At 39.3% G+C, this 27518-nt stretch overlaps 1 protein-coding gene across 4 annotated transcripts in view; it reads right to left on the bottom strand.

Moving 5' to 3' along the window:
- Positions 1–27518, bottom strand: part of LOC126203983 (PDZ and LIM domain protein Zasp-like) — a 300443-nt gene that overhangs the window by 5235 nt on the left and 267690 nt on the right. For all 4 annotated transcript variants that reach the window (XM_049938409.1, XM_049938408.1, XM_049938410.1 and 1 more), the window contains 2 exons: positions 24212–24332; positions 7950–8065 (listed from right to left, as the gene is read on the bottom strand). In XM_049938409.1, the coding sequence (XP_049794366.1) occupies positions 7950–8065; positions 24212–24332 (237 nt within the window). The remainder of the gene's footprint in view (positions 1–7949; positions 8066–24211; positions 24333–27518) is intronic.

The following is a 27518-nucleotide window of genomic DNA, read 5'->3' as shown; positions in this document are numbered from 1 at the left end:
CAACACCACATTCAAAATGTTGACTGTGGCATTTGGTGACTCTGCTATGAGTAAAATAATAGTTTACGAGTGGTATAAATGTTTCAGAGAGGGTCAAGAAAATGTTGAAGATGACAACTGCCCTCAACACCCAAGCACATCGATTACTGATGACAATATGGAAGAAGTAAAGAAAATGGTTCTGGAAAATTGACAGATCACCATCAGGGAGCTTTCTGAGTTTGCTCTAGGTATGATGTTGGAACCAAATCATTGGAAATTGCCTGAAGAGCCAAGATGAAAAAAAATTTGGCAAGTTCGATCACCTGTGAAGGTTCTTCTCACTGTTTTCTCTGGTTACAGTGGGATATTGTTTCACAAGTTCCTGCCATATTGTTGTATGGTTGATAAGGTTTACTACCTGGAAGTTATGTGCCATTTTCATCAAGAAATCTGAAGAAAATGACCAAAATTGTGGCATAACCATTTGTGGAAATTGCATCACGTTAATGCTCCTGCTCACACTTCACTGCTTGTTTGTGAAATTTTGGCAAAAAACAAAACCATTTTGTTTCCTCAACCACCGTATTCACTGGACGTGGCCTGCTGTGACTTATTTCTATTCCTGAGGCAGAAGAGAACCATGAAACGATATCGTTTTGCCAGCATTGATGACTAAAAACAGGATCACTGAAGGAGCTGAACTCCATAACAAAAAGTGAGTTCCAGAAGTGCATTGGAAAAAGTGCTGGCACAGGTGTATTGTATCTGAGGGGGATTACTTTGAAGGGGACAAAGTTGATATTGATGAATAAATAAAAATACTTGAAGAAAAACAAAAATTCCCATTGCTTTTTGATCGCAATTTGTATATATTACTGTTACTTTTGTTGTCAAACTGTGGAATTGGATCTTCGAGCTTGGAGTGTGAATCAATGGAACTGTGTCACCCGGTTGGATGAATCTCATTTCTTGTTACACCAGATTGATAGTCACACCTAGATATGTCATAATTCAGGTGAATGACTGCTCAAAACATGTACTGTACCATGCTATGAACACAGGCTGGTGGGGTCAGTATCATGCTAAGGGGGGCATTCTCCCATGAGCTGCAATAATAACTGGAGGCACCTTGATAACCGTGGTGCAAGTGAACATTATTGCTTACCGCCTGCTCCTTATCTATATCTAAATCTACAGCCACACTCTGCAAACCACTGTGAAGTAAATGGCAGAGAGTACTTCCTATGTACCAGTTATTATAGCTTCTTTCTGCTTTATTCATGTATGGGGTGTGAGGAGGACTGTGCATGCTGTAATTAGTCAGACACTGCCATCCAAATGGGAGTCCTACATAGGTAATTGTAGAGTATTCCTAGATTCATCATTTAAAGTTGGTTCTTGAAACTTTCTAAGTATGCTTTCTTGGGATAATTTGTGTCTGTCTTGAAGCGTCTGCTAGTTCTGTTTCTTCAGCATCTCCATGACAATACTCCATGGATCAAACAAAGTACAAACACCCATGTGACTCTTCTCTGTATATGTTCAACATCTCATGTTAGTCCTATTTGGTACGGAACCTACACACATGAGCAACGGTCTAGGATGGGTCACCTGAGTGTTTTTAAGCAATCTCCTTTGTGGACTGATTGCGTCTGCTTAATAGTCTACCAATGAACACAAGCTACCATCTACTTTACCTATGACTGAGCCTATGTGATCATTCCATTTCATATCCCTACCAACTGTTACACCCTTGTATGAGTTGACTGATTCCAGTTGTCACTCATTGATACTGTAGTTGTAGGATTTTCCATTTTGTGCCACACAAATTTTTTCATTTAAAGCGAGTTGGCAGTCTTTGCACCACACTGAAAATGTATCACAATTCTGCTGTACAGTTCTGCAGCTCTTTTTTTTCCTTTTTCTTTTAAGATAACAGCATTGTCTGCAAAAAGTCTGAGGTTACTGTTAATATTGTCTGAACAGGAAAGGCCCCAACACACTTCCCTGGGGCACATCTGAAGTTACATCTACATCTAGTGATGGATTCAAGATAACATGCTGTGCTCATCCAAGACATCTCCAATACAAATTTTGCTCGCACTTTTGAATGAGGATAGCTGTGGTATTAATTTATATGCTTTTCAAAAATCAAGCAGTGCTGCATCTACCTGGTTGCCTTGATCTATGTTTTTCAGGATGTCATGTAAGGGAAGTGCAAGTTGGGTTTCACAATACTGATGTTTTTGGACTCCATGCTGGTTGTCATGAAGGTCATTCTCTTCAGGTTACCTCATTATGTTTGAGCTCTTCATGTGCTTAATATTCAGCTACAAATGGATGTTAAGGATTTTGGATATTAGTTTTGTGAATTACTTCTTGCAGATAGATGCACCCTATGCTTTATTCAATTATGGGGCACTGTTTTTTGTTCAAGAGATCTACAGTATATTATGGTTAAAAGAGGGGCTAACTTATCCACAAATTGAGTATGTAATCTGACAGGCATTCCGTTTGGACCTGGATCTTTGTTCAGTTTTACAGATTCATCTATTTCTGAACACCACTGAGACTAACATCTATATCGGTCTTCTTTGCAGTGCTGCAAGCATCAAATTGGGGCAACATCCCTGGATTTTTCTTAAAAAAAAAAAAAAGGGCCAGAAGTATTTTTTAAAAGCTATTTATTTTCAAGTTGTTTACAAAACAACTTTATCCCCTTCAAAATCCTCTCCATTAGAACTAATATATTTGTCCCACTGGTGCTTCCACTGTTTGAAACATTTTTGTAGTCCTCTTCAGAAATGGCTGACAGCCCCTCCCTCACTTTTTTCTTGACTTCTTCAGTGTTGTCAAATCAGTGCCCTTTAATGTTTGGAAATAAGAAAAAGTCAAACAGAGCTAAGTTAGGCAGCGGAACCATTGCATTTTTAGCCCAAAACTAACAGTGATAGCTATGTGTGCAGGTAGAGTGTCATGGTGGAAGAACAAGTCTCCTGTCTGCCACAAATCAGGTATTTTTTGATGAACACTGTTGTTCAACCAAGCTCAAAGACAACTCACTAATCTCTGATAGTTGAGCAATCATCTTTTGATGGTCTATGAGTATAAACTCACGAATTTTTTTAATATTTTTGTCGATCCAGGCAGTTGATGACGTCCAAAATGAGGTTTGTCATCAATCGACATGTCATCATTTTTAAATCAAGCACACCACTCATGCTGCTGTTTTCACCATCATAAATAATGAAACGAGAACAAAACACTGGTAGCAAAAACAATCACTGCTTATGAACAGAACAAGCCAGGTCGACAACACAGGTGGCACTGAACTGGAAATGAGTTGTACTACACACGCCCGCAGCAGAAATGCTTACTACACAAGTTCCGCCCACAGCAATGTTATTCCATTTTATTACCCCCTCGTACTATTACTGAAAACAGATTTCAGCATTTTTGCTTTTGTTTTGCTACTCTCAATTTCAGTTCCTGTTTCCTCCTTAAGTGTATGGACACTAACTTTGGTACCAGTAACAGCTTGTAGATATGACCTGCATTTCTTTGGGCTTTGTGAGATGTCCTATGATAATATTCTGCTACAGTAGTCATTGAAGGGTTTATGCATTATCCTCTTGATGGTTAAACATGTTTCATTCAGCATCTCCCCATCTGTAGTTCTGCACTGTGTTGTTAATTTCTAGAAATTTCTTCATTTTGACTATACATCAGGAACCGCTCTAATTAGGTACATAGCTATCAAGTGTATGGCCAGCTATTCCTCTAGTTGTTCTATATTGTTTCTCTCCAGTACTAAATGTTTTGAGTTTCTTATTGATATATGGCACTACTGCCTCTTTATCTACTTTGCTGAACATGTAAATCCTTCTACTTGTTTAGTTCTCCTTTGTACTTTGGTAGCTGTTGTTGCTACAACTGCCTCAGGACACTGATACCAGTTTTTACATGGACATCCTCAAAGAGGTAAGGTCTGTTTGTTGCTGTTGGATCTAATATATTTCTATCAGGAGTGTGCTTCTGAATAATTTGTTCTACATAGTTCTCATAGAAGCATTTAGCAATATTTTGCAGAATGTCTTGTCACTACCACCACTTACAAAACTGCAATTTTACCAATTGATTGTTGGATAATTAGTCTCCTCCCATGAGGACAGCATGATTGGGGAACTTAACGTACTAGTGAACTTAGGTTTCCTCTAAAGATTTTTGTTACATCTGGAGATGGTTCCAATGGTCACTAGAATGATCTGATTATAAGTTTGGGCTCATCTTCCATACTGCCTCTTTCTCAAACTCGCATGCAGTTTCAGTTTCTATCACTTTAGATGCAAGTTTCTTGTGTACTGCCACAAATACAATACATTCTATTACCATTAGCCTTTACACATACACTTTGATTTCCCTCAAGAATCTCATGGCCATCTATTATGAATTTTAACCAGCTTTCTGTGCCTAGTGTTATGTGAGCTCCACTGCCCTGTGGGAGCAATTCAAACTCTGGCACTTTGTTTGAAATGTTCTGGCAGTTAGTAACAAGGATTTTAATACTCTTGTCTGTAGAGGGCTTTTCTTTGGAGCTTATACTGACAATTCTGGGTCTCTTATGGCTATTGTTATATAGACAGGATGAAGAGTCACCAAATATAAATGAGGCCTTGTGTTGCGCCTCCACACTCATTTAGCTACCTGGCTAGCAGACTGATGCACACCGGCATCTAAATTTCTCAACCCTATGGTGAAAGTCACTTGACACAGAATCTTTGAAATCTCTGGTTCTATCTTTATATTCAACTAAAATTGAGGGGGCACTGATAATTTCTATGGACCATTCTGCAACTTTTGAGATTTGTTGAAACTCAATGGGCAATAATGGTCTTCTAAACCCTCTCTTCCAGTCACTGGAATGATCCAAGTATGACCTGGGAGCCAGATGACATGCATCATTTGTTTCAATCTGCACTACAATTTTCAACTGGTTGGACCCTGTTCCCTCAGGGGCTGTCAGAACAGTCTCTTCAACATTGAGAATGAGGCCCCACGCATACAAACTGAGAGCACCTGGTGCCATTTTGCTAAGGAGTATCATTATTTCCCATAAGTTTGAAATCCTGATGGTTAATAGATATTAATAGACATGTGCTTCCTCTTGACACAGGAAGCAGCATGTTTTCCAAAAGGAGAAGTGAGTCTCACTGCTCAGTTCTGGTTTCAGTCGAACTTATTTGTTTGGGGTTGAATAAAGCACTCTAAGTTCTCCCTGGTCCCTGCCTCTCCTGTACATGGCACTTAGCCCTACCACTGACATACCATTCATAGTCAAGTGGGTGCATAGTGATAGATCCCACACTTCCTTAGAGGAGACAGGATCCACATGAGAGAATAGTACTTCAAGTACATTTGGTATCTCTGGTACAAAACTCTCAGCAGTTGTTCCAACACATACATTTGCTGCAACTTCCATTTCTTTGACAACAGCTAAGGAAATTTCCAACTGCTTATGGATGTCAACTGACTCACTCAGTGTTCCAAAACAGCATCCACAGTGGGGCTGCATTGTGGCTGGTGCAATGTTTTACAGAGCAGTAAACAAATAAAACTACTGTTGAGCATCAGCTCCATGCCCACAAACCACTGGCCCATGATTTATGGGAATTGCAGAGTCTGTGCATAGACATCAGGTGCCACATACCTCTGGAAACCTGCCAAAGATATGTGAACTATGTGTGACACTGAATCACTGCTGCATTGCACACTAAAGATGGACCAACATGCTAATAAGCAGATGGTCAATGACTTTCACCTCATACCTGTCTGTACTAGTCTCCAACCACGCAAATGACACCACTGCTGTTTGCAAATCATCATCAGATGATCACCTGAAGATGGCTTGCTAAGAAGCTGAAGTTGGTAATGATACTGTTTGGGTAATGTGAGGCTGGAATATACAATTATAAATTGGTATATTTGCACATCCTGGTATTTATTTGTTCCACTATAGGTTTATTTAATTCACATTTTTTTAGTTATTGGGTATTTTCTTTTCTTTGGTGTTGTTTTTTAGCATAACACTCCTGCAGTAGTTGAAGCATGCTGCTGATTCTGACCATGCATCTGTTAGCAAAATGTTTGAATCTGTTCCGACTCAGCTGATGGCCATGGTTTTGATTTGTTTAAACTTTTGGAAGATATTGTTCCAAAAGTCAAGTTTCTTTTGCATTTATTCATCTGCAAATACAGTGGCATTTGTTTCATGATATGCTTTTTTAATAGATTTTGCTATCTGATCCATAATTATGATGAAAAGAAGTGGGCACGGAGCAGTTCTGTGCTTTTTCTGTTTCAAACCATTCTGATATGCCACTTCTGCTACGTCTTTACACTTCCCTTGCAGCTTCCATATTTCCTGAGGATAAATAAACATTTTTTGTGCCATTGAAAGAAGAGATCTGTGGACATAATTTTGCAACAGGTGAATGAATTTGTGGGTAGCTTATGATAAACAGTTCTGCCAGTGACCTAAAGACCTCCGTGACAAAGAAATTGTCTTGACTCATAGTGGGATTCATTTCACAATATTTACAGAGATTGTCTTCAAGGTAATGTATTTTCAATTAAACTTCTAGTGAACAGGATCATTTTCATTCCACAACCTCAAATATAATCCAGAACAGAACACAACAAAAACCTGGAGATGTAATTTACGGTACTGGTCTTTTGGTACATACAGAACCAACAAAACATTTATTACAGTAACAAATGTAGCATTTAGTAAACACTTAAGCTTTATTGTTAAATTAAAAATATTTTGACAGTATATTTGAAATATGTTTGCAATCTAAAAGTTTAAGAACATTAACCCTTTGACTGCTGTGGATGAGTTAACTCTTCATGCTCTGCTGCTCCCAGGTTCTAAAGATGTGTTTAGACACACCTACTATATTTTTCTTAAGGACTATTCAAATGTTTATGCATTCTGTTTCACTGATGCACTCACTGCTGTAGATGAATTACTTCTGTATCTCAGTGAACAAAAAAGTTTCGAATATTTATCATACAATACATGTGCCTCTTTGCATGCTATAATTTGCAAAAAAAAAAAACGTTGTTCCAGTATCTTGAACAGCTTATGAAACATGATGATTGTTATGATAATATGGGGATGGAATTGGGTGCATTACGCATGACCATCTGCCGGATATATATGATGACTGTTATCATAATATCGGCACAGAACTGGGTGCACCATGCACGACCATCTGCAGATAGAAAAATCAGTATCTCAAGAAAAAAATGAGGTATCATTCTGCTCTCAGTTTTAAATAAAATTTTGATATCTTATCTACATTTCATACACAGCGGCATATGAACTAAAATCAACCATGAGCAAAGTCTACGCAAAGCATTTTTATCTCTGCAAACTCTTTAAGATTTCATGCAATGTTTACTTAATTTGATGCAGTGTAGTAAGTATTATGCATAACAAAAGAAAATGAATTCTTTATCAAGTGAAGATATCAGACAGTAAGACATGCAAAGATCATATTTTTTCACCAAATGTTTTTCTTAGAAATGGATGATAAGTGTCTCATAGCAGCCGGCTGGTCTATACAAACAAACTGGAAACACTACCCATGACTGTCCACTGGATATAAAAACCAATATTTCAAGAATGAAGAGAGATATTGTCTTGCTTTCAATTTTAAATAAAATTTTGATAGCAGCATTAAGCAAGCAGTACAGTGACAGCAAAGCCACACTCTGAATGGAAGGCACACAGCACATCTGTAGCAGTCAAAAGGTTAAAACTTCATGTGGATGATTCTGTTAACTAAAGTAAAATTGTTTCATATTAAATGTTAAATGTTATTGGAAACATTGATATTCTCACAAGCACTGTTTTTACTTCTGTATTATTCAACTTAAACAAATGAAAATTTTTGTGTACATACAGTGCAGTTAAAGCATTGGCTGTGGTAATTGTTGTTCAATGCCTCGACCCAGCGGTCTCCAGCTTCAATGGGGAATCCACAAGCAAAACATTTTGTTGTGAACAGTTCATTCCAATCTGGAAAAAAAATGCATGCTTATTTATTCTCGATAGACAAGAAATAACAGGATTTGTTTTGGATTGTTTACATATTTTTTGCTTCCTCTCATAACTTTCTGCAAACAATTACAAACAATACATATAAAGAAATTGGAGAAGTTGATTACTGATATATAGAAATATTATTTGTACAAATCGAAGTATCCTACTGCTCAGAAAGAAATATCTTAATATTATAAAAACAGTTATTGATAAGAAACTCCTTCAAGGCCATTTCAAAACAGCTTTCCCACTTGAATATATGAGGGTTGTCGCTATCATTTTTATATTCAATGGGAGCTTATTGTAGATTCAATTCAATTCAATTTATTACCATCCATTTTATCATGTACATGAAACAGGAATTGTCATATGGAAACAGAGAGAGAGAATGATTTATATTTTTAACAATTATGAGAAATAACATTTTCTTACTTAAAAAGATTCACACAATCAGCTTTCGCCCATTAAGGCCTTTGTCAGCAGTAGACACACATACACACACACACACACACACACACACACACACACACACACACACACACACACACAAGTGCAACTTGCACACACATCTGCAGTCTCAGAGAGCTGAAACTACACTGCGAGCAGCAGCACCAGTGCATGATGGGAGTGGCAATTGGGTGGGGGTAGGAGGAGGCTGGGGCGGGGAGGGGGAGGGATAGTATGGTGGGAGTGGCGGAGAGTGAAGTGTTGCAGTTTAGACGGAGGGTAGGAGAGAAGGTGGGGAGGGGTGGGGGGTAAGTAGTGGAAAGGAGAGAAATAAAAATAAAAATAAAAGAAATTAAAAGACTGGGTGTGGCGGTGAAATGACGGCTTTGTAATGCTACAGGCTGCGAAGCAGTCATTGAGATGAGGGGTATCATGTTTGGCAGCGTGTTCAGCTACAGGGTGGTCCACTTGTTTTTTGGCCACAGTTTGTCGGTGGCCGTTCATGCGGACAGACAACTTGTTGGTTGTCATGCCTACATAGAATGCAGCACAATGGTTGCAGCTTAGCTTGTAGATCACATGACTGGTTTCACAGGTAGCCCTGCCTTTGATGTGATAGGTAATATTAATGGCCGGACTGGAGTAGGTGGTGGTAGGAGGATGTATAGGACAGCTCTTGCATATAGGTCTACTACAGGGATATGAGCCATGAGGTAAGGGATTGGGAGCAGGGGTTGTGTAAGAATGGATGAGTATATTGTCTAGGTTCGGTGGACGGTGGAATACCACAGTAGGAGGGGTGGGAAGGATAGTGGTAATCGAAACCCTGGCGGAGAATGTAATTCAGTTGCTCCAGTCCTGAATGGTACTGAGTTATGAGAGGAATGCTCCTCTGTGGCGGACTGTTGGACTTTGAGAGGTGGTGGGAGACTGGAAAGATAGGGCATGGGAGATCTGTTTTTGTACAAGGATGGGAGGATAATTACAGTCAGTGAAGGCTTCGGAGAGACCCTCGGTATATTTAGAGAGGGACTGCTCGTCACTGCAGATGCGACGACCACGTGTGGCTAGGCTGTACGGAAGGGACTTCTTGGTATGAAACGGGTGGCAGCTGTCAAAGTGGAGGTATTGCTGGTGGTTAGTAGGTTTGATATGGACAGAGGTACTGATGTAGCCATCTCTGACGTGAAGGTGGCTTGTTGGGTTGAATTGGAACAGGTGAAACAAATGGGGGGGAAGTTGTTGAGGTTCTAGAGGAATGTGAATAAGGTGTCCTCACCTTCAATCCAGATAGCAAAGATGTCATCAATGAATCTGAACCAGGTGAGTAGGTTAACATAGGATAGTGCCATGCAGGTGCCCATAGCCATACTGCGGATTTGTTTGTAGGTAATGCCTTCAAAGGAGAAGTAATTGTGGGTGAGGATATAGTTGGTCATGGAGACTAGGAAGGAGGTTGTTGGTTTGGAATCCGTAGGGTGTCTGGAAAGATAGTGTTTGATAGCAGTAAGGCCGTGGGCATTAGGAATGTTAGTGTACAGGGCAGTGGCATCAATAGTGACGAGCAGGGCACCGTGTGGTAAAGGGAGAGGAACTGTGGAGAGTCCGTCAAGGAAATGGTTGGTATCTTTAATATAGGAGGATAGGTTCCGGGTAATAGGTTGAAGGTGTTGGTCAACGAGAGCAGAGATTCTCTCATTGGGGGCACAGTAACCAGCCACAATGGGGTGTCCTGGGTGGGTTTATGGACTTTAGGAAGCATGTAGAAGGTGGGAGTGTGGGGAGTGGTAGGGATAAGTAGAGAGATGGACTCTGGGGAGAGGTTCTGGGATGGGCCTAAGGATTTGAGTAGTGACTGGAGATCCTGCTGGATTGCTGGAATGGAATCACTGTGGCATGGTTTGTAGGTGGAAGTATCTGACAGCTGATGGAGTCCTTCTGCCACGTAATCCTTGCGGTTCAAAACTACGGTGGTGGAATCTTTGTCTGCAGGTAGGATTATAAGATCTGGATTAGTTTTTAGATGGTGGACTGCAGTTCTTTCTGCAGATGTAAGGTTAGTATGCATGTTGAGGGATTTGGGGAATGATGGTGAGGCAAGGTTCCAGGATAAGAAATTCTGGAAAGTTAATAGGGGGTGGTTTAGAGGCAGTGGGGGTGGATCACGGTAGGATGGAGGAGTGAACTGAGTTAGGCAAGGTTCAATGTTGGTCTTTGGTTGAGTCTGATTGGTCGGGTTGGTGGCAAAAAAGTGTTTCCACTGTAGGGACTGGGAGAAGGAGAGAAGGTCGTTAACTAGTCCTGCATGGTTGAATTTGGGAGTGGGGCAAAAGTTGAGGCCTTTGGAAAGGACTGATATTTCTGTGGGACTAAGGCTTCTCGAGGAAAGGTTCATGACTATGTTGCGGGTCTGTCTAGGTTTTGAGTTCTGTGTGGTGGTGGGAGGGAGTTTCGGAGGTTGGGGTAAGTGTAGTAGGTCTGCGAGACAAGGTTTGTCAGCTATGAGGGGGCGTGGGGGAAGTTTGGAGGTTGTTGTAGAAGTGGTAGACAGTGGCACTCCGAGGCGGGAGTAGGAAGTGAGCAGGATGGAGAGCTTTTTGAGGTGGCGTTGTGCATGTTGCTCAAGTTCCTGCAGGGCAAGAGTTTCAATGTGTGTTATGGGTTCCAGGCATTTGGGATTACATAGCAGGAGAATTTTGTGGATGGAGAGAAGGTACTGCAAGGAGGATTGGGCTTGGTTGATATGGTTTTGTGGACTATGTTGGTGAGGGCTAAGGATGGGCAGAATCTGAACAGGTGGAGGTCATTGTGGAAGGAGGGGTGGCAACCAGAGATGGGTAATTTGATGGTAAGGCCATTATGGGGGATTTCATGAGCCAAGAAACAATGCAGGAACAGTATGTGGGACTGGGATCTGGCTAGGGATAAGGAAACTATTCTGTATTGACGCAGATGGAAGGAGCAACGATCCATGTTAGTGCAAAAATGCGAAAAAATAGGTAAGAAAGTAGAATTACGTCCAAAAAATTACGCAAAAATACACCCAAATACATGTGAAAAGCATGAAATGGATGCACTGGGGAAAAAAGAGATGAAATCTGAGGAATATGATGATAGTGGAAGAAAAAAATTCACTAAAATTGGCGAGAAGTCACAAAGGTCAAAGTAGAGAATAATTAATCTTTTTACTGTGCCTATCACGGCTCAGCATCTCCATTATATGGTGAGTAGCAACTTTCCTTCTCTCGTATTGTTACATTCCATCCTGGACTTTCCATTTCCATTGTATGATTTTCTTACTTACACTTAACAAATTTTGTCTTCTTTTTACATGCAGGATGAAAAAAAGAAGAAGAAAACTAATTTTTCTGTACTGCGAGTTAGTGAGTTAGTGAGTCTTTGTGAAGGTTTTGCTTCTGCCTTGTGTCATGAATGGGAATATTACAGTTATTCTGGGAAAGTTGTTGATTATAACTAACATTAAGTGAGTACAAGTACTGACTCTTGAGTGTCAATATCCCAAGGGTCTTTAATAGATACGTACATACCTACAAGATGTCCATCTTGTAACATAATAGTTCAACCTCACAGCACATTTTTGTGGTTTAAAAACTTTTTTCATTTTTGGGCATTTCCCCAGAATATTATATCACATGAGAGCATATAGTGGAAATATGCAAAATATGACAATGTTATTATCTCCATGTCAACAAAGGATAAAATAGCTGTTATTGCAAAGCATGCTGAGCTTAATTTCTCAGCAGGTAATCATTATGTTGATTCCATCTTAATTTATAATTCATTTATATCCCCAGAAATCTTAAATGTGAACTTTCATTTATTTTCTGATCATTAACATCTATTTCAAGAGCTTGTTGTTTGTTATTTGCTGACTGAGAAGTTTCATGGTAGATTATTTTCTAAGAACGATTTCTGTACTTGTGAAGTTATTGTTTCAGATGTAATCTGCATTTAAGATTTCACACACTTGATCATGATACCTGTGTCATCAGCAAATATTACTGTGCTTCTTCAAAACACGTACGGAAATCCCATTGGGTGACATTGTCAACAACTGCCGATATTTTGACAGGAGCACACCCTGCCATTTTCAAGTCATAACTGCAATAAGTAAGCACTGTGCAAAAGAATTTAAAACCTTTGTTTTCAGAGAATCTGGAAAGATAACACTCACCAACACTGCAAATGCTAGCACCATCACAAACCAAAGATGACCAATGTCAGAAGGTATTGAAAGTGAAACTAATAAACAACAGGTTAGGTACCATTAACCATGTCCCTCCATTTTATGACAAGGGAGAGCGCAGGATCACATGCATTATTTAAATAAAAACCACCACCTCTATTTGTAAGGTCACTTGCTAATTTAATTTCAACAGCTTCCTTAATAACACCATCTCTTTAGCTGGAAGCCTGTGCCAGAATTTCTGTGTTGTTATCCACCATATGATGACTAATGCCAAGACAATGTTGTACAAAGGCAGATTTGCTTGGCTAACGCTTATGCTCACTACAACTGTCTTCCACAGTCCTCGAAGTCTGGACAATGTACGACATGCCACAACTGCAAGTAATATGGCAGACATCTATTTTACACAAACCAAAATCAGCCTTAATGGAAACTTAAAAAACCCTCCCAATTTTAGATGGTGGTTGAAAAACACACTTCACATTGTATTTCCATAAAATATGACCAATCCTGTTCAAAATGCTCCCTGCATAAGACAGAAAGGCCTTAGACTTTGGTACCACCTCAATATCATTATCGCTCCCCCAGCACACAATTGGTCGATAGAGTAACGCGCACTGATCTGTCTTCCACTATAACTGTTCTGATGAAAGGTGACTTTGACATGGGCTAACTCAGCTGAAAAACTCCTTGGGTCAGAGATGACTAGAGCCTTTAATTCGTACCTAACTGGAAGAGTGCAGAAAGTTGAAATAAGTAGTTCTCATAACATGCAAAGATCAGCACATTCCTCAAACTGGGGAACTATCAAGAATGGGGTTCCACAAGGGTCAGTCTTGGGTCCTTTGTTGTTCTTATTATATATTAATGACTTGCCATTCTATATTCATGAAGAGGCAAAGTTAGTTCTCTTTGCTGATAATACAAGTATAGTAATCACACCTGACAAACAAGAATTAACTGATGAAATTGTCAATACTGTCTTTCAGAAAATTACTAAGTGGTTCCTTGTAAACGGACTCTCACTGAATTTTGATAAGACACAGTACATACAGTTCCGTACAGTGAATGGTATGAGGCCATTAATAAATATAGACCTTAATCAGAATCATATAGCTAAGGTAGAATATTCCAAATTTTTAGGTGTGTCCATTGATGAGAGATTAAATTGGAAGAAACACATTGATGATCTGCTGAAACGTTTGAGTTCAGCTACTTATGCAATAAGGGTCATTGCAAATTTTGGTGATAAACATCTTAGTAAATTAGCTTACTACGCCTATTTTCACTCATTGCTTTCATATGGCATCATATTTTGGGGTAATTCATCACTGAGGAATAAAGTATTTATTGCACAAAAGCGTGTAATCAGAATAATAGCTGGAGTCCACCCAAGATCATCCTGCAGACATTTATTTAAGGATCTAGGGATATTCACAGTAGCTTCTCAGTATATATACTCTCTTATGAAATTTGTTATTAACAACCAAACCCAATTCAAAAGTAATAGCAGTGTGCATAACTACAATACTAGGAGAAAGGATGATCTTCACTATTCAAGATTAAATCTAACTTTGGCACAGAAAGGGGTGAATTATATTGGCACTAAAGTCTTTGGTCACTTACCAAATAGTATCAAAAGTCTGACAGATAACCAACAAGTATTTAAGAAGAAATTAAAAGAATTTCTGAATGACAACTCCTTCTACTCCATAGAGGAATTTTTAGATATAAATTAAGAAAAAAAAGAAACAAAAAAAAAAACAAAAATATTAAAAAAATAAAAAAATAAAAATAAAGAAAAAGAAAAAACACACAAAAAAAAGTTGTTATATTAACTTAAGTATGTTGTTAAATTAACCGAATTATGTCATGTATTGGAAAATTCGACTCGTTCCACATCATTACGAAATATCGTATTCATGATCCATGGAACTAGTATTAATCTAATCTAATCTAATCTAACCAAGGTACAAAGAACCCCTTCACATTGAGCTGGATAGTGACGCACATCATCCTGCAGATACAAGTTAGTGTTAGTAGGCTTCCCTTATATGGCATGTCCCAAGGTACCATAAACCTTCCTCCTGACCAACACATCAAGAAAGTGATGACAACCATTAGGCCTCATGGCAGTGAGAGTCTGAACAACCTTAATTCAATACACCTGAATATTTGTTTCATGGTGGAAGTAGAAAAGGGTGACTGTCTTGCCTTCCTTGATCTGTTGATCAGAAGGAAGGCTTATGGTACATTGGGACATGCCAAATAAGGGAAGCCTACTCACACTAACTTGTACCTGCAGTATGATGTGTGTCACTATCCAGCTCAATGTGAAGGGGTTCTTTGTACCTTGACCTTGGTTCACAAGGTTCTTGTCATCTCTGACCCAAGGAGTTTGTCAGCTGAGTTAGGTTTGTCAGCTGAGTTAGCCCATCTCAAAGTCACCTTTCATCAGAACAGTTACAATGAAAGACATATCAATGTGTGTTGCTTTATCGACTAACAGTGCGCTAGGGGAGTGATGAATACTGAGGTGGTATCAAAATCTAAGGCCTTTCTGTCTTATGCAGGGAGCATTTTGAATAGGAGTGGTTGTATTTTGTGGAAATATGATGTGAAGTGTCTTTTCTGTCCACCATTTAAGATCAGGGTCCTTTTAGTTTCCGTAAAGAATGATCTTTGTTTGCATAAGCTGGTTGTCTACAATATTCCTTGCAGTTGCAGCATGTCATTTATTGCACTGTGAAAGACAGGCACACTGAGCATAAGCATCACATACACTTAACAACAGTGAAGCAAATCCACCATTGCAGAACACTGTCTTGGCACTAGTTATCCTATGGAATATAACAACACAGAGATTCTGGCATGCACTTGCAGCTACTGGGATAATGTTATTAAGGAATCTGTTGCAATTAAATTAACAAGTAACCTTATAAATAGAGATGGTGGCTTTATTTAAATTATGCATGGAATCCTGCTTTCTTCCTTGTCAAAAAAACAGAGGGGCAGAGTTAATGCTACCTCACCCATTGATTATTAATTTCACTTTCAATAACTTCTGGTTGGTCATCTTTGGTTTGTGATGGTGCTAGTGTTTACAGTGTGTGAGAGTGTTATCATTCTAGAGTTCTCTGAAAACTGAGGTTTTAAATTATCTTGTACAGTGCTTTTTTTCTACCATTATGACTTGAAAATGGCAGGGTGTGCTCCTGTTGAAACATCGGCACTTGATGACGTCACTCAACTGCATTCCCGTAAGTTTTTTGAACATTGTGTACACTGGGAGAAACTCAGGTCTTGCATTACTATATTTTCCTTGTTATTTATTAATGCTGGTAGGTCACTAATGCTCACTAAGAAGATCAGTGGTACAAGGATTGAGCCTTTGGGAACATCATACTTCATAGTACCCTACTATGATTTTACTGTTCACACACATCAAAATATTAACTACTTCGAGTTTCTGTTTAAAGTATAGCACCTAACAAAGAAATTTGAGAATACAGATTCTATTGTAAATAATAAACTGTAAATGTGGTAACTGTAGTTACCAGATAATACTAGCAAAAACACACATTACTAAAATGAGCTAAGAATGCAAGCTTACTGTTACTTCCATTACACAGGCAGCTGTATGTAGTGATTTCCTATGATTAGATAGATATAAAAATCAGAAAACTCTTTCTCAATATTATTTCAATCTCATAAACTTGCTCCATATGGCCATAATTGTGTGTAATGGAGGTGAAAGTAAACCTGAATTCTCAGTGCACTTGTATAGAGCACGCTGTGTCATCAAGTATGAATGTGTCTATGTAGCTTGTTTACACTGCTCAGTCTGTCAATGTAACTTGCAGGTCACTTAAAGCTTAGACCAAGTACATATGTCACTTCACAACCAGAAGGATGGTAAGAGAAGTCAGATGCTGAATTGGCTTATGTAAGATATGTCCACCCAATGCCTCTTTCCTCACGAACAATCACAGATGAATGGAAATAAAAGATAATGCACAAAAATTTGTGCAAAGAACATTTGTATGCATGGGCCTTGTCATATCCACACATTGCCTGATTGTGCAAACAGTCTGCCATGAGTCCCCTTCTTTGCTTGGGAGCTCATGCTGCATTTATTGTGGTGAAGCAGTGGCAGAAAAAGAAAATGCAAAAGTGACTGTAGTTAAAGAAGTATCTAAGTAACAGACATATGAGAATATGAAGTGACAATAATATCTTGTTTGCAAATTTCAGAAGGAGGTCACAGTGAGATTTTAGATGTTGTGCTTGGGAAACAGATGTGACACAGCTGGCAATAACATTTCACTAGCTAGTAACTGGTGACTTAAACCAGTTTGTTATTTCACATTTCCAGACAAAGGATTTCAGTGATTACTCCTGAAACAGAGAAATATTTAAGGGATATTCTTGGTTACTATGTGAAGGTTAATTAACTTTCAGGGCATCATTTGTATTTTATTTTATAAAAAAGTTATTTACACAACTTAAATAATGAAAGTGCAGTAGCCACCAGAAAGATTGCGGGAGGCGCACATCGGCACGGCACATCACGGACAGTAGTTGCCGCAAGTAAAGTCCCGTCCACCAGAGGGCAAGCGAGAATTCGGCCGCGACCTCTGCCGGTGAAACAACAACCCAGGCAGCACGGGCCGTGCCCAGTCAGTTCACATCGGGCATGCCTATCAGACGGTTCCCAGTCTACACTATGTGAAGTGCGACGGTAACGTGAATTGTGTTACTACAGAAAGATTATCACAGATTAACAGCCTTGAACTCGACAAGTTTGGGAATGTCATAGATACCAAAATCCATTAGAACAGAGGTTATGTTTTCCAATTTTATATTTTTTGCATCATCAGTGTCCTACATTTCTATTTCTAGTAGTTTGTTGAGGAGCTACACACACACCATTATTTCTTTTGTTCAGATGTCAGGTTCCTCAGTTGTTGTGCCATTAAGTTGCCATAGCATGAATATTAATACAGTTTTCATAAACAGCATAAATTTCTGGCTTAGTCTTCTCTGTTTTCCTGCCATGAAACTTATGGTACCTTATTCTTTACAGTAACATGACCAGAGGCTTTGTATTTAATACTTGATGCTCAGGGCAGCAAATCTCACATTTTCATTCAAATATTCTTTAAAAGTGGCATACCATATGACTTTTCTATGTCTTTAGTCATCTACACATTTAAGCGTGCTTCCTTTGGAGTCAGCGGATGTTACTGGATATGAATCACTCCACAGAATAACCTCATTGCACTACACAGTGAAACACACATGGACCCCAGCTGCCTGTTTTCTGCTAAAAAGTGCAAAAATTCCCACCAAAGGCGGGAAGCAATGCAGTTTATGCACTGTATCCGTTTCCAGAAAGTTACACATGCTGAAAAAATGATATTGGGGTCCTCTCACTGATCATTGCAGGATTTGTCTAACACCTGATAACCATTGTAGAAGATTGTGGAAGCAGCCAGGCACCTATGCCAGCAGGGAGGTGTGTTAGCCATCTTCCACCCTTGCAGTCATTTTGGCAATGGGTCCATCTAGCTAGAAAATTATGAACGCACTGCACTTCTTAGTGAATATGACTCTATAGGAAGCAGAAATCAAACAAACAGAATGTCCTGTCATATCTGCTGACATGAAACCTACAGTTCATTATCACAAGATACTCTTCACATACTGGATGATCTCAGGTGGACTCCCACTGAAAGAGTAGGACAGCGTTGACAAGCAATGTTTTGAACATCTTGTGGGCAATGTGCTAAGGGCAGAGTGCATATGCAGACCAGGAAAAAAAATCCCTGGATTTTTCCCAGATTTCTCAGTTAAAAATACATTTTCTCCCGGGTGAAATTACACTTTTTCCTCAGAACTGTAAAACTTGACAATCCTTTGAATGGTTATGGTTTTATACACTGGCACTTAAGAAAACGAAACTCAGGGAAGAAAACACATTTTGGAAAGATGTTTGATGTGCAGCAACATGCACACAGCATATTTTTGTATTGCGAAAGTATTTCACCAAACACCATATGTTACTTTCCGTAGCATTGAAATCGATATTGTGATGTGCTTTGTTAGCCAGTCATGCCTCATGTGACGTGATCTCACCAGCTGATCACAATGGATATTCAGAGCATAGGACACGTGATATAGTCAGCCAATAGCAACATCACTGTTAAGTAGCATGAACACAAGAAAAGCTTTCACATATAACAGTGGTCTCTAAGATTAATAAGCTGCAAGAGAAGCTAAGCTTTCACGTATAATGTTGGTCTTTTTTGCACATGTTACACTTTAAGATACATCACACAAATGTGCCAGTAAAATTTTTTAACAACAACATAAATGTCTGATCATATGGGCTCGAAATTCTTCTAAATGGTCACCCTCAAAGAGTTGATTTTTAAATGAGAATCAAACCCTCTGTGGTTTAAGAAATTCACGGTACATTCTCGCACATAGTTCATCTTGCATAAAAGGAAATTTACTTTGAAAGTAACGCATTTAAAACATCCATTGGCAATATTTTCCTGCGACCTGTTAGAAATAGGTTCATTTCAGCAGTTGCCAGAGAGTGCCAGATAACAGGCTTCATCGCACTTGCGCAGCTATGATGACGCAGGAAGCCCACATGTTCATGTATGTTAAACATTAACAGATGTTACATTATGTCCTAAAAGACACAAGACAGAGAATACTCCAAGAGCATCGAAATTTTGCAAACCATACTAAAACGCATAATTTGGCTTAATGTGCACATACGTATGTCCAGATCTGGATGTAAATTTTCTTGGAATACCTGTACTGTATTATCTCATGTTCAGTTCTCTATTATGGCATAATGCCACACATGCTAGACGATGAAAACATGCACTTGAAATGTAGCAGACAGTTAAAACTAGCCAGTAGTGTGGAATTAAACACTTCGTTTCAGATAAAGTGACTGATTGAAAAAGAATAATAAAAGCCAAATTTCTTTAGCAAACTGACAAAAATAGCTTCATTGTTCTGCAAGGTGATTAATGCTTGACTGTCAGAAAGGTGGAAATAAAATATAATCTGAAACTAATAGCATATTTTAGCCTTCCATAATTATGTGAATGTATTTTAATTCACCTGATAGCTCCCAGCCACTGAAATCTGTTTTGTTTTCATTCGACACGAGACCAATAAATAAAGATGAAACAGCAAAATCACTAAACACAGACACAGGTCATGTGGAGACTACCCACCTCCCCACTACAACTCAGACTGCTCTGTGCATCAGCCCCAGATCTACGATATTTCCAAACTGGGGCAATACTAGATAGTGACGCCCCCCCTCCCCCCTCTCCTCCCTCAAGCATTTGAGGTAGGGGAAAAAAAAGACTTTTCAAAAATATTTTCATTTTGCAGCACAAATCTTTTTGAAGAGTCTGATACAGAAAACATATGTGTTCGAGGAAATGTAAGGCATGTTATTTGGTCTTAAGTGCCACACCTCTTCACACAGTATTCTTCTATCACACATCACTGTATTCCACTCTATGGAATTCAAAGTGTAATATTTTGTAATGGATTCCATCAAACTATATTCAGGACAATGGAAATTAAAATGTCCTGTAGTGCCTCTCCTGCTCCCAGTCGGTTAGTTTGGCACCCTGCCCTCTCTTTTTTTCTAATATTAAAAAAAGGAGAGAAAAAAAAGCAGAACAGTACACATTTCTTCAATCCTTAAGTCCTAACAGTTCTATCTGTCTAATCTTGCTACAGGTTTACATGGCATGCTTTCCTTTCTGGGTAAGAATCTATTACCTCATCAAAGTTCATTAAATGTTTTGCTACAAAAAAAAAAAAAAAAAAAAAAAGTCGCTGTCTAATACTGAAAAAGCTGTTAATATCAATGGTACCCAAGAATGGTGTGGTTTCTCGATCTGATTATGTGTATTTTGTCACTGTCTGTTAGATAAAATGAAGTAGACCTGTCTAGTATTGCAGCAATTGTAACACACACCAAAGAAACGAGGCTGTTTTGGCACAAATGGTCATTTTTATAACATGACAGAATATAATGTCCCCATTTCTTCTCCTTCCTTGTTCTAACAAACAATCTTTTCATCACTAACTCTGTAACTATTCCTGACAGTGTCAAAACTTATTCTCCAGTTAACTTCACTAACCCTGCCACAATCACGGGTTTAGTTACCCCACGTTCATTCTCTGTTTAGGCATTATTACGAGTTCGTACAATGCATTTTCTGCACTACTCCCAGTATAGAACTTAAGCAGCTGCTACCTGGGGACTGTACAACTTGCCCTTACTAGTGTAGCAGTCTGGCCAAACATTTTCTGTCAAAATTTTATTTTCTTGGATACACCGAGAAGATAATACATAATCTTCCTAATCTTTTATTCCAGTTGGTCATTTATTTCCACTCTGGTAGTCTGAATCTATGGATTTCACTAGTAATTATAACAATGCTGATCATTCGCAAACCCAGTCGACCACATAAACAGTGACTGGCATTCACCTGTTCGGCTTTATTCTGCTCAGTTTGTATAGCCCCATTCCATTCTGTCTGCAGGAAAGTTTATTTCTAGATGTGATGGGGATTACCCTGGGAGAATCATCATGTATGCTATGCACATATTCAAAAATCAACTTATGATTCATTCAGAATCAACTTAGAATGTGTTCAAAAATGTTCAAAAGCCAACAGGGATGCATTTCAAAATCATATGAATAATTGATAGGCCGATGTGCACTGGATTCTAGGCTGATTTGTGAAACAAGGTTTTTTTTCCTCAAGAATATGAATTTGGCACCCTCCCCCTGAAATTGCCACCCGAGGCAGATACCCTGGTTTTCTCTGCACCCCCTAGATATGGGCCTGTTGCACATGTGTGAATCTGGCAGCTTTGGCGTGCCAGCAAAATGTTTCCGGGTAGCATCCGGCTGCTGGCTTCTTTATCTCGCTCGCAACTGCTCAAACGAATCTAATATAAACAGTTGTGACATCATGTTCATCAGAGGCAGTTTGTTGTTATGAAGCATTCCTAAAGCCTTTGACACATTTTGCTGTTGGCAGACACTTGTATGAACACTGTGTTTTGTTGTTGTACGTAGCGCATTTTTTTGCAACTTAAGTTTTATCCCCCCCCCCTCTCCCCCCCCTCCTTCCCTCTCCCTCTCTCATTCATGTTTTATTGCTGCAGTATTATTCTACAGTAATATCCTTTGTTAGAGTATTGATTCTTTCCAGTAAAAATTACAAAAATTTAACTGAAAATTAAAACAATGAAAAATTCCTGGAATTCTAAAGAATTCCCGGGTTTTTCCCAGTTTTCTCCCAGGTGAAAAAATTCCCAGATTTTTTCCCAGATCTCCTGGTTGTCCCATGTCATATAGACCCTCCCTGTTTACATTTCCCCTGTTGCTTCATAACCTGGGTTGTGAGTTACTGAATCCACTTTCCCTTCTTCCCATTTTTTCCCCTCTCTCCTCCCTGACGAAGGAACAAAGTCCCGAAAGCTAAGACACGTAAATTTTCTGATCTGTTTTGTGTATCTATCGGCTGTACTGAGCTGAGGTAAGTACTGGTCAGCCCCTCTATCTCTTTGTTAGTATTTGTTTCACAAAAGTTAAAAATGGCTCATTGTGCTTTTGGCAAACTGAATGGATCTGATGTGTCTATAAAGGAAAGTGCACAATCAGTACATATTATCAGTTTTGATTTATGACAGTGAGAAATGGTCGTATAATGTAAAAACTGTTCAAATACTAAGAGATGATCAGGGAGCATTGCAGGGGACGCATGTTATGAGTTATTAGGTTAGCAGGAAAGCAAAAAAGTAGATCGGGGAAAAGATTGACTGAAAGATATAATTGTGATTGTAATGAACTGAATGAAGATAGGTGCAACCTGTAACCAAGAAATGGATGGTAGGTGGAGCAAGTAAATTCTTTACTGGATTCCAACAGATAAGAAAAAGTCCAAGACAATGACCTGATGGAAGGTGAGTGGATTACGTCATGTAGGAGCAACATTACTGGGTAATGCTGAAGATTGAAGGGCATATAAAAGTGTAAAGAAGTCCTTTATCTAGCAGTGGATGTCAAATGGCCACCACTGCTGCTGTTGATGCCAGTGATGTAGCTTTCAATCTTTATCACCTAAATGTTTTGTGTGTCTGAATGGAATTGTTTTCACTTAAGAGTTTATGTTACAAAGAACCAGATACCGTAGATGATTTGTGCTTTTTAATGAATCAGTACCTCCGTAGCATTGACCTTTCCTAATAATAATTACGATCAGAGAAAATAATGCTCTAAACAATACTGGCTGAAGAGGAAAAGTTATGTAAATATATTTGAAGATATAAAGGTTTTAGCATCAAAACAGCATGAAAATGATTTGTGCTCAGTTCCAGAAGTCTTCCATTATATGACTTTACAAATTAATCACCCATAAATTATATTATTCTATTGTATTTAACTTTCCAACTGGAAGGAGGAGGTCACATGCCTTTGTCCCATGGCTCAAGGTGAGTCTCAAACTTGGGCTGTTGACACAGCTCAGCCACTCCCTACTTTTCATGGGCTGCTGCTTGTTTGATCTACTGAGTGCCACAGAATTTCTGAAAGTAGCATAATGACAAACAACTTGAAGACTTATGGGACTGCTTCTTATGATAACTGTATGCATATCTCCTGGAGCTGATTTAGACAGTGTTTCAGAATTGTTTAATGCATTATTTACATGACCACACATTTCTTTGTCATCTGTCTCATTAAATGAGTGTTAGAGACTCACTTGTAGTGACATAAACCTCTGCTTAACTATGACACGAAAAAAGATTGAAGGTAACAACCAATAAACAATGAACCAATGACAGAAATAACAGAAATATAAATCTCTGTAAGAATTTTGTATCTGACTGAACTCCTTCCCCAAAAAAAGTAAACCTGTCCACAAAAAGTGAGAGTTGTCACAGAACAATTGTCTTGAGCATTCCCCCCAAATCAATAAAAGTATTCAAAAATTGTTTACATGAATTTGACAAAAACCTTGCAGTGAGAATGTTGTTTAGCAAGCAGAACAACTATATGAAGTACACAGGCATTATTAAAAGCTACTCAACTCTTGACAGATTATCATTTACTTTATATGTGACCTTTTAACAGTATTCAATAATTATTTTCAAAAAAATATAAAATATTATTCCTTCTATGATCACTGCAGTTTTTAAGAAAGAACTTGATACTGTACTTGTCCATTGTGCTCTACTGTCACTAATTATATGGACAATAAGCAGTGATTTACTTCATGTACAAATGCTCAAAATGAATTTCAGAAAACTGAGATAAGAAAATGAAGCTGCTCAGTGGACACAAACATAGAAATGAAAAAAGAGCATTAATAAAGAATCCAAACGTCTAACTATTTGATACTGACCTGCCTCACAGTATGGAAGTCCATCTTCAAGGAAGAAGGGGCTGTTACCAAACAACTTGCCACAGTAAGCACACAAGAAGCACTCTGGATGGAAATGCTTTCCAATGGCATTCAAGCAGTCCTATGGAAAACAAATTGTATTTTCTTCATTAGTTTTACACATATTTATTAGCCCAGATTTGCTTTCAATTTTAGTCCTCTGTATTCTAACAAAAATTGTATATTATGTGCAGCTCTAACTTTGGAGCCAATGACATTTACAAAGTATCTGACAGTACTGATGTGAACGCATTATAGTACCAATTGATTTGTTGGGAATATAGTCTCCATATTGCTGTTAATTCATTGGTGTATACTTTCCCCAAAGAATGTGTTAAAATGAGAGGAATGAGATGGCAGTTATAAGAGTCGAGGGGCATGAAAGGGAAGCAGTGGTTGGGAAAGGAGTGAGACAGGGTTGTAGCCTCTCCCCGATGTTATTCAATCTGTATATTGAGCAAGCAGTAAAGGAAACAAAAGAAAAATTTGGAGTAGGTATTAAAATTAATGGAGAAGAAGTAAAAACTTTGAGGTTTGCCGATGACATTGTAATTCTGTCAGAGACAGCAAAGGACTTGGAAGAGCAGTTGAACGGAATGGACAGTGTCTTGAAAGGAGGATATAAGATGAACATCAACAGAAGCAAAACGAGGATAATGGAATGTAGTCAAATTAAATCAGGTGATGCTGAGGGAATTAGATTAGGAAATGAGACACTTAAAGTAGTAAAGGAGTTTTGCTATTTAGGGAGTAAAATAACTGATGATGGTCAAAGTAGAGAGGATATAAAATGTACACTGGCAATGGCAAGGAAATCGTTTCTGAAGAAGAGAAATTTGTTAACATCGAGTATAGATTTAAGTGTCAGGAAGTCGTTTCTGAAAGTATTTGTATGGAGCGTAGCCATGTATGGAAGTGAAACATGGACGATAACTAGTTTGGACAAGAAGAGAATAGAAGCTTTCGAAATGTGGTGCTACAGAAGAATGCTGAAGATAAGGTGGGTAGATCTCGTAACTAATGAGGAGGTATTGAATAGGATTGGGGAGAAGAGAAGTTTGTGGCAGAACTTGACTAGAAGAAGGGATCGGTTGGTAGGACACGTTTTGAGGCATCAAGGGATCACAAATTTAGCATTGGAGGGCAGCGTCAAGGGTAAAAATCGTAGAGGGAGACCAAGAGATGAATACACTATGCAGATTCAGAAGGATGTAGGTTGCAGTAGGTACTGGGAGATGAAGAAGCTTGCACAGGATAGAGTAGCATGGAGAGCTGCATCAAACCAGTCTCAGGACTGAAGACGACAACAACAACAACAACAATAATAATACAGCCATCTTGGCATTTGCCTCAACAGATTTATGAAAAATATGGAACACTTAAATCAGGATGGGCTGGCAGGGACTTTGCCCCCATACTTCACACGTAAATGTTCACTTGTCATGGGCGAATGACCTCACACAGGATACATCAGGAAACATATGAGGTTCAGAGAAGCTTCTTAAGTAGCTCTCTGTATTTTACTTGTAATCCACTTCTCTTCTGGTACAACATTAAGACTGACTTATCTTTCTCTCAATACTTCAGAAGCAGAGAAGGCCACTCAATGAAAAGCAGAAGCATTGAGTGATCAACAGGTACACACAAAAATTTTGGAAGCTTTGAGAACAGATCCTTTCTTAAGCCAGAATACACACACACACACACACACACACACACACACACACACACACACACGTACCACACTTGCACATGCATGCATGCACACAAGCAGGTGTGCGCCTACATAGTGCTGGTTGGTTGCACAATGCCAGAATTGCAGTTCGGCAGGTGGCAGACAGAAAGAGAGATTGGCAAGTGTATGGTAGTGACTCAGAGGGGGGCAGCTGGTTTGCTGGCTAGCAATGGAGCAGGGAGAGATGCAGGCATGTGGGCTAGGCACGTGACACACAGGTATTGATGCTGGTGGGGAGCAGTGCATGATGCGGCACTGGGACATGAATTGGGAGGGGGTGATAGGACAAAGAAAGGGGAAACTGTTGGGTGAAGAGTGTAAGGACATTGAGTTAATGAAGTCTGAGGTCAGGAGGATTGCTGGAGGGGAGGATGTGTTGCAAGGATAATTCCCACCCACACAGTAAAGAAGTGTTGGTAGTGGAGGGAAGGGCCGAGATGGCACAAGTTGTGAAGCAGATGTTGAAATCTAGCATGCTGTGCTCAGCTGCATTTTGTGCCATTGAGTGGTCAATATTGTGCTTGGCACAGTTTGATGGTGGTCATTTATTCTAGTGGACAGCTGCTAGTTTGTCGCACCAACATAAAAAGCTGTGCAACAATTGCAGCGGAGTTGGTATGAGCTCTGCACAGCTCTTTATGTCAATATGACAACCAACCAACACTCCACCAGAATGAATGGTCATTGCCAAACCACGGCCAAGAATACAATTGACCACCTAGTGGCACAACACACAGCTGACCACCACATGCTTGATTTCAATGGATAATTCACAGACTGTGCCATCTGGATCCTTCCCTCCAACACCAGCTTTTTTGAATTATACAGAGGGGAGTTATCCTTGTAGCACATCCTTTACTCCCATAAACCTCCTGGCCTCAGTCTTTATTTAACCAATATCCCCATCCTACATCCAACAGTTTCCCCTTTCCCTTTCCCATCACCCACTCTCAATTCATGTCCTAATGTCATCTTCCTCATTGTTTGCTCCTCACCTGCTCCAACAACCGTGCATCATATGCCTAGTGTATGCACCTGCATGGTTCCCTCTCCCATTGCTAGACAGCAAACCAGCCCCCTCCCTCTGAGCCATTAAACAAACACTCCAACCCTTCTTCCTGCCTCCCACTCTATCTATATATCTACCTATCTATCTACTCTACCCCATACAACCTCCACCCCACTCTCGTCCGCATGATGAACTGCAATCCTGGCATTGCGCATCCAGCATGCACTATATAGGGATACAAGTGTGCAAGCACGTGTTTGTGTGTGTGTGTGTTTTCCCACTCTCTCTCTCTCTCTCTCTCTCTCTCTCTATCTATCTATCTATCTATCTATTTATATAATAGAGGGAAACATTCCATGTGGGAAAAATTCCTATCTATTTATCTATCTACTCTACCCCATACAACCTCCACCCCACCCTCGTCCGCATGATGAACTGCAATCCTGTCGTTGTGCATCCAGCATGCACTATATAGGGATACAAGTGTGCAAGCATATGTGTGTGTGTGTGTGTGTGTGTGTGTG

This window comes from Schistocerca nitens, chromosome 9 (genome assembly GCF_023898315.1).
Source record: "Schistocerca nitens isolate TAMUIC-IGC-003100 chromosome 9, iqSchNite1.1, whole genome shotgun sequence".
Taxonomy (NCBI): Eukaryota; Metazoa; Arthropoda; class Insecta; order Orthoptera; family Acrididae; genus Schistocerca; species Schistocerca nitens.
This window is presented reverse-complemented; position numbering and strand designations above follow the sequence as displayed.